Source organism: Muscardinus avellanarius, assembly GCF_963383645.1.
Source record: "Muscardinus avellanarius genome assembly, chromosome: 8".
Classification (NCBI taxonomy): Eukaryota; Metazoa; Chordata; class Mammalia; order Rodentia; family Gliridae; genus Muscardinus; species Muscardinus avellanarius.
Window position 1 is genome coordinate 41623855 of NC_137794.1, and position 12325 is coordinate 41636179.

The following is a 12325-nucleotide window of genomic DNA, read 5'->3' on the forward strand; positions in this document are numbered from 1 at the left end:
TCAATATGAAATTGTTACCAGGGTAAAAAATCTAAATAAACCTTCTAGTTTTACTTGCTCTTAGTCAGTTTTTTCCTATATGCTTTTAGTGGTACATTATAGTCTCACATCATAATGTAAGTCTTGTTGACAGTGGCACACAGCACTGGGTGTCCCCCACTGCCTCCCCTTCCCCATACACAGTGCAGAGATTGACATTGGTATTTTCACATATGTACACAAAGACAATGATAGTTATTCTTTCAAAGAACTCCCCTTCCCCCCTTTTCCTTAGACCAACTCCCTGGCTCCACTGAAGTTTCTCCTTCATTATCTGGAGCCCCTCTGGCATCTCCATTACTCCCTAGCTTCAGCTGTGATTGGCTAATCACACTCAACATAATGTTCTCCAGGTCTTTCCAATAGATGCTGAAAAAGCATTTGATAGAATCCAACACCTATTCATGTTAAAAAAAAATACTGCAGAAAACCAGAATAGAAGAAAAACCTCAACATCATTAAAGCAATATACAATAAACCCAAAACCAATATCATATTGAATGGAGAATCCCCTTTAAAATCAGGAACAAGACAAGGATGTCTGTTATACCACTCCTTTTTAATATAATCCTCAGGACTCTTGCAAGAGTAATAAGACAAGAGAAGGACATAAAATAAATTCAAATATGAAAAGAAGAGTTAAAATTATCTGTATTTTCAGATAACATGGTCATTTAGATGACCCCAAAAATTCAACCTAAAGGCTACTAGAACTGATTTAAAAATTCAGCAAAGTAGCTGGATACAAAAATAAACCTTAGGAAGAAGATGGCGGCTCTGAACTGCTCCTGCCCCACATGCTCAGGAATTCTGGACAACATACTATGTAAGAAAAATGCTTGGGAGGAGGGCCAAGATGGTGGCGGTAGAAAGAGCCAGTATCAGGGAGAGGCGACCACAACTGCAGCAGCGATGGTTAGCAGCGGCCGAATAGGATATGCATCCCCCTGAGAAACCCTCCACAACATATTTTGATTTAATAACTGATTGGGACAACACACAGAAACATTTCCAGTCATGACTTCCTATCTGAAATATAGAAAAGAGTGTGGAAAATGGCAGAATTAGAGGCAAGACTGCAGTGTGGCGCCTGCCACTGCAAGAAAAGTGATTTTTGGATGGAGGTATATATCAGAAGAGATCAGAAAGCAGACCGCTCCTGCCATCCATGCACAGGAACAACAACATTCTCTAGGAGAGACCAAGAAGGCAGCAGCGGCAGCGGCCAGTATTCAAGAGAGGCAGACAGATCCACCCAAATCAACCTTGAATTTCTGAAGAAATATCTGCAAAAGTAGACTGTTCCTTTCCCACATGCTCAGGAACTCTGAACAACATACTATGTAAAAAAAAAGTTTTGAAGAGAAAGACCAAAATATTGGGAGAGGCAGACAGATCCAGTCCAATCCACCTTGAATTTTTGAAAATATCTCCCCAAAAGTAGACTGCTCTTGCCATACATATGCAGGAATTCTAGACAACACACTATGTAAGAAAAATGTCCAGGGCAAGTTGGAGGGAGCCCCACCCATATTGCTGGGCCAATTCGCTATGCTGGGTTTCCCAGGAGACCTCAGCTCATGGCCGCTGCACTCCTCTGCGCTGCGCTGAGGGTCAGGGTGTGCTTGGAGCAGCAGATTTCACTCTCCATTGTGAGAGGGAAATATATATGGAGAGAAAAATGGGAAACTCTGTAAATGTCATGCTCACAGTGACAGTAACCAGAGCCTGCCACGGGCGAGGCTGAATCTAGAGCCAGCCAGCGAGGCCAGCCCTGGAGCCTGCCCCAGGGCGAGACCAGGTCTGGAGCCAGCCAGCAAGTCCAGGCCTGGAGCCTGCCCCGGGGTGAGACTGGGTCTGGAGCCAGTGAGGTCAGGCCTGGAGCCTGTTGCGTGGCAGACCTGGAACTGTGGCCTGCTTCACAGCAAAGGGCCAGAGGGTTTCTTCAGCTGTGTGGCCAGGAAGCACTAGAAGCTGCTGCTGCTACCTCACCTTATCTCTCAGCAGATTTCTAGATCCAAGTGACCTCTATTTAAAAAAAAAATTAGTTGTGAGTGGATCATCCTAAGTTACTCACTTTCTGGCTTTCAGGTTTTCAATAGTGGGAATAAGTGTGGAGAATTAGAAGCTCTAATACATTGTTGGTGGGATTGCAAGCTTGGTGCAACCACTTTGGAGGACGGTATAGAAGATCCTCAGAAGAAGAAAAACAAACTTACCATATGATCCAGCAATACCACCTCTGGGTATCTACGAAAAAGAATGAAAACCAAAATACCAAACTAATGCATGAACAACCATGTTCATAGCTGCACAGTTCATCATTGCCAAACTGCGGAACCAGCCAAGATGTCCTTCAACGGATGAGTGGATTTCAAAACTATGGGATATGTAAACAATGGAATTTTGCCCAGCCATAAGGGAGAACAAAACTATGGCATTTTACAGTGAAATGTCACCAAAAAAATAAGAAATCAGATGCTTTTCTTAATGTGCAAAATATTAGGGAGAAATGGCTAACAGGAGGAACTCTAGATGAAGAAAGGACCCCATAGAGGAACAAAGAAGGTGTCATATCTGAGGGGATAAGAGGGAGGATAAGGGAAACTCTTTAAAGCACATGATGTACTTAAACATATCAAAGTCCATCAGGAAGCCAAGCATGGGTAGGAGGGAGGAGGAGGGAAGGGGTTAGAGACTGGGTAGGGGCTGATTGGGTGATGTGTACATGTATATCTCCACAAGTTTTTTATCCCATTGAGATGTATGGCTAAAATGCACCAATAAAAATTTATTTTTTTAAAAAACAGCGTTTTAGCCAGGCATGGTGGAGCACGCTTGTAATCCCCACGCTTGGGAGGCGGAGACAGGAGGATCGGAGCCAGTCTTGCTGGCTTAAGAGACCCTGTTTCCAAATAAAAATATAAAATAGGTCTGGGAGTATAGCCCAGAGGTAGAAGGGCTTCCAGGAACCCCAGTACCAACAACAACAACAACAAAAAAAAAAAGCTTTTTGGCTAGGCATGGTGGTGCACGCTTGTAATTCAAGCATTTGGGAGGCTGAGATAGAAGGATTGCGGTTCGCGAACAGCCTCAGCTACTTAGTGAGGCCATTTGCAACTTAGTGAGACCCTGTTTCAAAATAAAGAAGAAAAAATAGGGTTAGGGGTGTAGCTCAGAGGTAGAATGTCCCTGGGTTCATCTCTAGTACCGCAAAAAAAAAAAAGTAGCTTTTCTATATGCCAACTATAAATCCACTGAGAAAGAAATCCAGAAAACAATTCCATTCACATTAACCTCTTAGTCAACTTTAAAAAAAATCACTAATTTTGGAGGTCACACTAAACAGTACATTATTAGTCTCTCACTAGCTTTGCTGTAGATAATACCCCTGACATGTAAGTTATGATTTAAAAAAAAGAAAAAGAAAAAGAAAGAAAGAAGCTGGGTATGGTGGTGCACTCTTGTAATCCCAACGCTTGGGAGGCTGAGACAGGAGGATTACACAGGTTCAAAGCCAGCCTCAGCTACTTAGTGAGGCCCTCAGCAACTTAGTGAGACCCTGTTTCCAAATAAAATATAAAAAATAGGTCTGGGAGTATAGCCCGGAGGTAGAAAAGCCCCTGAGTTCCACCCCAGTATGAAAGAAAAAAAGAAAGAAAGAAAGAAAGAAAGAAAGAAAGAAAGAAAGAAAGAAAGAAAGAGGGAGAGAGAGAGAGAAAGAAAGAAAGAAAGAAAGAAAGAAAGAAAGAAAGAAAGAAAGAAAGAAAGAAAGAAAGACGGGCATGGTGGCACATGCTTATAGTCCCAGCATTCAGTAGCTGAGACAGGAGGATCACGGTTTTCGGACAGCCTCAGCTACTTAGTGAGACCCTCCGCAACTTAGTGAGACCCTGTTTCAAAATAAAAAATAAAAAACAGGACAGGGGGTGTGGCTCAGAGGTTGAATACCCCTGGGTTCCATCCCCAGACCCACAAAAAAAAAAAAAAGGAAGAAGGAAGGAAGGAAGGAAGGAAGGAAGGAAGGAAGGAAGGAAGGAAGGAAGAAGAAAGAGAGAAAGAAAGAAAGAAAGAAAGAAAGAAAGAAAGAAAGAAAGAAAGAAAGAATGAAAGAAAAGAAAGGGAAAAACCTGTGTCTTCACAAGGGCCTGCAGAAGTCTGGCGGGTGACTGGAACTGCATCTCTATCTCTATATCTGTTCCTCTGATGATGCCTTAACCTTTGGGTCATATTCTGTACAGCTCTCCATGTAGGCATGTTGACTGCCCATCTGAGCTGATATTTGCTTTCTTCTACCCTCAGCTACAGAAACCCAAGTGCAGAAGTCCTTTATTGCTATTGTAAGTCTCAGATCAAGGCCAGCATGTTTGCATAGGATGATGATGCCAGCTACAAAAGTAACTCAGAGCAGAGCATGGTGGTACACACCCTTAATCCCAGTACTTGGGAAGTTGAGACAGGAGGATCACAGGTTCAAGGGCAGCTTTAGCAACTTAGCAAGGCCCTCAGCAACTTAGTGAAATCCTGTTTCAAAATAAAAATGGAACCGGGGTTTAGCTCCGAGGTAGACTGACCCTGGGTTCAATCCCTAGTACCAAAAAGGAAGGAAGAAAGGAAGGAAGGAAGGAAGGAAGGAAGGAAGGAAGGAAGGAAGGAAGGGAGGGAGGGAGGGAGGGCAACTCAGCAGTTCCCTGTATGAGTTGGCTGTGACTGCCAAATGGTAGAAGCCTCATGCATGAAGAAACATCTTTTGGAACCATGCCCTTGGCCAGTGGAAAATTATCAGACTTTAGCCTACACTAGGAAATCAACCAAAGCTTGCATCTCAGGCCAGGCATGGTGTTACATGCTTGTAATCCCAGTACTTGGGAAACTGAGACAGGAGGGTTTCAGGTTGAAAGCCAGCCTCAGCAACTTAGTGATGACCTGGTGTTAACTGCCAGTAAGAATGCAAAAGTAGCTAAGACCCTATGTATTGCACTGGGACAGAGACATTATATGCAGCCCTGCCTGCTGTATCCCAGTGTTTCCTACCACCCCCCTTTGTGGCCTGGTCATGTTATGTGGGTGTGTGGGGTACACAATCCATATGCTGGTACACAGGCAGGCTTTCAGCACTTGCATATGGCAGGTGGCTGGTATAGCAAAGATTAGAAAGTGAGCTGTTGGCCTGTTGGCATAGCAAGAAGAATAAAGAAGACAAGATAAAGCAGTAAAAACCCAATATAAGGCCTCAGAGGAAGGGAATGTCTTGCTCAAGCACTCCATTGCATTCTCCAGAGTGTGCTTCCTCTGTCTGTCTGTCTGTCTGTCTGTCTGTCTGTCTGTCTGTCTGTCTCTCTCTCTCTCTCTCTCTCTCTCTCTCTCTCTCTCTCTCTGTGTGTGTGTGTGTGTGTGTGTGTGTGTGTGTGTGTGTATGTGTGTATAATAAATCCTACTTAAGCTTTGCAACTAGAGTCTCTCAGCTCTTTATTTCTATATTGGGCTGAGGAAAGAACCCACAGTGAAACAAAAACTGTAACAGGTTTGGGTGCCCAACATGGGGGTGGGGTAGGCAGTGACAACTGACAGTGGTCTGATGCCACTGTATCTTGCAAGATCAATATTTCTTCCTTAGCAGGATCAAATATTGGTGATAACTATGAGTTTTAGCACCATGGTAAAGTGTGAGGTAGGTATGGTTATGCTACTTTCTTTTCTTTCTTTATTTTTGTAATGGGGATTGAATTCAAAGACATTATACCTCTAAGATACATCCCCACCCCACCCCCTTTTTTGCAGTACTGTGAGTCAAACCAAGTGGTATTCTACCACTGAGCTACACCCCCAGTCCTATTTTTATTCTTTATTTTGAAATAGAGTCTCAGTAAGTTGCAGAGAGCCTCACTAAGTAGTTGAGGCTAGCCACAAACCTGTGATCCTCCTGTCTCAGCTTCCCAAGTACTAGTATTACAAGCATGTGCCACCATGTCCAGGACCCCCAGCCCTTTATTTTTTCTTTTGAAACAGGGTCTCACTAATTTGCTGAAAGCCTCACTAAATTGCTGAGGCTGGCCATGAACCTGCAATCCTCCTGTCTCAGCTTTCCAAGTACTGAGATTACAGGTACGCACCAGCACACCTGACCCGCTGTGATACTTTTAAATTTTAGTCTCACGTTTTAAAATGTTAGGCTACTAAAGAAATGAGTTGTGGGGTGGCTTTGATCTCCACCATCCCTAAGATGACTTGATGAACATAAAACTATGATCTTCAAAGTAAGGACCACCCTGAATCTAAGTATGAGTGCTCGGTAGGTGTGACTTGGAAGCACACACTACTCTGAAGCATTTTGCTAGAACTAAGTGACAGTGCTCAGTACCCCACCTACCCCCCAGGGGCCATTCATCACTTATTTATTCCCACCCAGACCTGAACAAGGAAGATAAGATTTAATACCCCTGAAATTTTTAAGCAATGTCCAATTTTGGTTGCAGACAGCCACTATATAGGAATATAAAAGAATTTTAGGAATTTATAACAACTTGTTTTAACATGTCAACATATAGCTCAAATACTCATTAATAACTTGTCCAGACACGCCAGCATATAGCTTCAGAAACTTGTCTGGACACATCAGCATAGGGCTCAGACCAGCACATCTATGCTGATAACAGACACTTGGATCATAAAATGCTTTCTCACTTCTGATGGACTTAACGTCATCAATACATCTGGCAGGTTTGATAAGCCTGAATGAGCTTGTCAAAGACAAATGAGAAATACCCAGAAAGTCCTATAAAGACACCAGCCTTCCTATGGGCAGCACACTGAGGTTGCTTTACCATGAAGGTCTGCCAGTGTGTATGACTCCAATCCAGCAATTTCCTCCAATCTCGCTCTTCACACTGACTGAAGATCAGTGCAATTTCTGACCATCTTAGCATTCAGACCAACTCCTGTATCTCCTCTTCCATTCCTGGACTTGGTTAATTATTCCCTATTCCCTATTGTTTGTATTGTATTATTCTGCTGAATATTTGAAATGTTCTTAAGTCTTAGGCTTTGTTGTTTAATATACGTGCTTGACCTAAATTGTTAGATTTGCTAGCATGAAGCGTATTGTTTGATGCTCATTCTGCAAATTGGCTTTAGCAGAGCAGACATCCAGCATATGAACCTAGAATTTAGCTTAACTTTACTTAGACAATTTCCTGATCAGTTCCTGCTTGCTATAACATGAGTGTTGAATAAACCTGTGGCATTGTGGAAAGACACAAATTGTAATGTCATATGACTCATTGGTCTTAGAATCTTGCAATCCTAAGCCACAACAGCCATCATTCAGTTACTACCTGGCTGTCCAAAACTAACAGATTGCATTTTTTTTTCTAGGCATAAGCCAAGTAGATAGAAACTTTAGACTGCAAAAGATTTTCTTTCTGAAAACCTAGAGCAATGGTCTTTATTTTTTCTTCCACCAATCTCATCCCATGCTGAAATCAAATGTAGGATTTTGTATATTCGAGGTAAATGCTCTGCCACTGAGCTATACTCCCAGCCCTTATTAGTTTTGTTTCTGTGTTTGCTTGTTCATTTGTTTTGGTATAAGGGATTGAAGTCAATGGCATTCTACCTCTGAGCTATATCCCTAGCCTTTTGGACTTTTTAGTTTGAAACAGGATCTCACTGAGTTGCTGAGAGTCTCACTAAACTGATGAGGTTGAATGACCTCAAACCTGAAATCCTCCTTTTTCAGCCTCCCAAATTCTGTTATTATAGATGTCCCAGCTAGAACTTTATTTATTCTCTAAGGCTCAGTGGGAGCAAGATTGTCCAGTATCAAGTAACCAAGAACATATGGTCCCAACTCACCCGTTAGCCCACTCCCTTCAATAAATCCTATCCAATGTGATTGGCTTTACTTTTAAGAAAAAAATAATTCAGCAGTTGAATAATGACGTAAGAGGCTTTATTTCTAATTGAACCATCTTTCTATGGTCATGCTAAATGCTATATTTCATTCCAAATGAAAAGAACCAGAATGTCAATTCTACAGTAGGATAAGAAGAAAGGCAATAAAGCTGCAGAACACCCTTGAAGCTCATCAAGACGGTCTGGGAGAAATAGACAGGTGTTATCTTGCAAGGCCATAAACACTGAACAACTTCGCTTTCAGCAGCTGTCAACACGGCACTTTGCAGAAGGTTTAAGATTTGTGATAATAACAGGTGCTGCAGTGGCACTCCGTGTGGTTCTCCACCCTGGCATTTCCCATTACTGTGGCCTGAAGGGAAGGGAGAAAGGTGATCATGATGGATGAATGGATGGATGAATAGACAGACAGACAGAAACAATTGGAAAATGTCAAATAAAATTGTAACCCTGGTCAAAATGGATGATTGCCCTGTTTGCATACTCTCCTTTTGGGGAAATTTTCACTCTAAAAGATTAGGTTCCCATAGAGTAAGTATGCTATAATTTCTCCAACCTGTCTCCTATTATCACCACCCCTATTTTTATGCTGAATAAGTCCAGCCTACACCCACAAGGCAAATAATCTTTCTTTTTCCCTTTCTTTCTTTCTTTCTTTCTTTCTTTCTTTCTTTCTTTCTTTCTCTTTCGCTCAATGCTGAGGATCTAACCCAGTGCCCTGTGTATGCTAGGCAAGCATTCTGATATTGAGCTACATCCCCATACCTCCCCCACTAAGAAAAAAAACTTATTTATTTTTATTTTTATTTATTTTGCAGTTCTGGAGATCAAACTTTACCTCTGGGCTACACACACACACACACACACACACACACACACACACACCACCTATTTTCATTTTTATTTGGAAGCAAGAGTCTCTCTAAGTTGCTGAGAGATTCACTAAATTGCTGAGGCTGGCTTCAAACCTGCGATCTTCTTGTCTCAGCCTCCCAAGTGCTAGGATTACAAGGATGTGCCACTATACCTGGCCATTTAGCTGATTTTAATAGAGCCCTGCCTGTACAAATGCCCAACAAAGGATGAATCATTAGACAAGTTGGACATATAATCTCTCAAGTGCCCAGGTGTAGTGGCACATGCTTGTAATCCCTGTATTTGGGAGACTGAGATAGGAGGATGGTAGGTACATGGCCAGCCTCTGCAACTTAGTGAGACCTTTTATCAAAATAGAGAATAAAATAGGGCTGAGGTTGTAGCTCAGAGGTAGACTGCCCCTGGGTTCAATACCAGTACCAAAAATAAATAAAAATAAATAAATAAATAAATCCCTCAGATGTATTCTATAACCATTTCTCTACTTGAGCTGTTAGAGAGCGTCTGCAGCCCTTGTAGTTCTTACCTTGGTAAATGATCTGGCCACACAGCATGTGGCCTCTGAGGTGATATTCTTTGGAACCAACATTGTCTTCTTGGATCTTGCTGGAGTGGGGTACGCCCTGGAGAAGCAGCAGCCCATGCACTGAAAAATAGGGGCACCCAGCTTGGAGAAGTATTTGTTCTCCTTTAGCTTGCATTCTGGGCAGCCTAACAGACACAAAAAGAAGTCAAATGATCTAAAAAGAATTGAAGAGCAATTATGTTTTCCTTTATTATACGATAGCAAATATTATTTTCCTATTGAAAATAGAGAAATAATTACTTTGGGCTATACGTCAATCTTCATATATGGTATCTATTTATATTGATTTTAGTTATTTTCATGGACAAATTTTTTTTGTGGTCGTGCATGGGAAATCACAGTTGTAGCTGCTTCTTTCTCTCCAAGCATAGATTCTCTATCCCAGGGCTAATAGTGTGCTCAGAGAGAACACAGAACTGACAGATGAAAATGTCACACACTTATATGGAAGGGAAGTTTTGCCCAGAGGCAAAATATCTTCCCCTTTAGAATCTGCTGTTGTTTTTTCCCCATAAAAACTCTACATATCGACAGAGAAAAATATGTCAGCATTAAGAAAGCTTGGTGAGTTGCAGAGAGTCCGGTATTAGATCAGACATCTGTACTTGGGACTTGGGATTAAAATATTACCATGTATCTAGAGAAAAACCAGGACCAATAGAAGCTCACAAGTTCAAAGCTGATGGAATTATATCAGCCACTATATGAGATTTTTCAAACAATACAGCAAAACAAATTTACTGCATAGAAGTGGTTTTGCTTTTTCTCACTTGTTAACTGATGTGCAAATTCATTTACAAAGGCAATGTAATAATCTTCTCGACTCTTCTGGGAAAAGTGTGAAAAAAAATCTTAGCTAACCAAATAAGGAGCATTCTTGTAAAACTCAGATAAAGAACAATAAGGAACCTATTTCAGATGGAAATGTACAGGCTGTTATTTCAATGGATATGTAAGTTATCATTTTCGCTGTACATTTCTAGACCTAATTTAATTTCACGTTCACAGTCTACAAGTGCCTAGATGTGTATCCAGCTGTGAAGATTTATCGCATTTGAAAAGAAGATAGAAATGTAATTAATGGAGTTACTGATGCACATCGAGAAATGTCTGCTGCCCTTACTGCTTCAAACACGAGTTTGGTCACGTACCCTGCATTGTAAATTCTCCTTCAGGAAAGGAATGGAGAATGTGCAGGAACACAGACAATATGGCCAGAATGACAGCAGCATATTTTCTGTAGTAATCCATGGCTCTCCTGCAAAACACACACGGAAAATCATCATCGTCGTCATTATCATTATCGTCTTCTCTGATCAATCAGAACAACAACAGTAGTTTTAACACCACTGCTCATTATAGTTATCAATGTTATGACTCCTCTGCTTTCAGCTTCTAGTACATGTCAATAAAAAATAAATTATTTTATTTTATTTTATTTTATTTTTCTAGTGGTACTGGGGTTCCTGGAAACCCTTCTACCTCCGGGCTACACTCCCAGACCTATTTTATACTTTTATTTGGAAACAGGGTCTCTTAAGCCAGCGCGGCTGGCTTCAAACCTGCGTGATCCTCCTGTCTCCGCCTCCAAAGCGCGGGGATTACAAGCGTGAGCCACCACGCCCGCAAAATATAAATTTAAGAAACTACTTTTTCAGAAAGAAGCAGGAAACTGAATCCATTGACCACATAAACCAATAATATTTGGCTTCCTATTAACAATAGCTGGGTGTGGCCACGCATGCCTATAATCCCATTACTTGGGCGGCTGAGACAGGAAGATCTCAGGTTCAAAGGCAGCCTCAGTAACTTAGGGAGGCCCTCCTTAACTGAGTGAGAAACTTTAAAAATTTTAAAAATAAAATAAATAGGGCTTGGAGTGAAGCAGAGGTAGAATGTCCCTGGATTCAATCCCAGTACCACAAACAATAACAATAATAATAACAACAACAATGATAATACATTCTCTTTTTAAATACAGCATTTCAGGCTGGGCGTGGTGGCACACGCTTGTAATCCCTGTGCTTGGGAGGCTGAGACAGGAGGATCACACAGGTTCGAAGCCAGCCTCAGCTACTTAGTGAGACCCTGTTTCCAAATAAATATAAAATAGGTCTGGGAGTATAGCCCGGAGGTAGAAAACCTCTGGGTTCCACCCCCAGTACCACAAAAAAATAAAAAAATAAATAATAAATAAATAAATACAGCAGTTCTTGAGACAGGTGTGGTGGCACACACTTGTAATCCCAGTATTTGGGAAGCTGAGACAGAAGGATCGATGTTCGCAGACAGCCTCAACTACTTAGAGAGGGCCTTTGCAACTCAGTGAAACCCTGTTTCAAAATAAAGAATAATAAATAGGGCTGGGGGTGTAGCTCTAGGCAGAATGTCCCTGGGTTCCATCCCCTGTACTTCAAAAAAAAAAAAAACCCACAGCATCTCACTAAGAAGCCTCAGTATCCTCATTTGTAAAACATTTAAACTAGGTAATATCTAAGAATATATTACACATATAACATACACACTTATAAATGAAATATAAAGAAAAAAAACAATCATTTGGCCTGTCCTTCCCATTTCAATATTCTGAGGCAGGAGAACAGCCAAGGATGATGTCTTTGTTGCATATATGCACTGGAGGTAGGTACCCTCGAAGTCTCATTATCAACCAGGAATCATTAGCCCCACAATGGGGCAAATGAAGACTGCAGAGAATTTGATCAAAGTTTCCCATTTAAGCTGGCTGTGGTGGGGCACATCTGTAATCCCAATACTTGGGAGGCTGAGTCAGGTTCCAGACCAGCCTCAGCAATGTAGCAAAATCTTCAGCAACTTAGGGAGACCCTGTTTCAAAATAAACCAAGTAAAAAGGGCTGGGGATGTAGCTCAGAGGTAGATGTCCCTGGGTTC

General features: G+C 41.6%; 1 protein-coding gene across 1 annotated transcript; it reads right to left on the reverse strand.

The window, feature by feature from the left end:
• Positions 1–8227: 8227 nt before the first annotated feature.
• On the reverse strand, positions 8228–10675 carry CGA (glycoprotein hormones, alpha polypeptide; the record flags this gene model as incomplete). Its single annotated transcript, XM_080700667.1, has 3 exons — positions 10567–10675; positions 9356–9540; positions 8228–8305 (listed from the first exon to the last, which is right to left on the reverse strand). Exons 1-3 carry the CDS (start codon positions 10664–10666, stop codon positions 8228–8230), a joined length of 363 nt encoding a protein of 120 aa, XP_080556793.1. The 5' UTR covers positions 10667–10675.
• Between the last annotated feature and the right edge of the window lie 1650 nt (positions 10676–12325).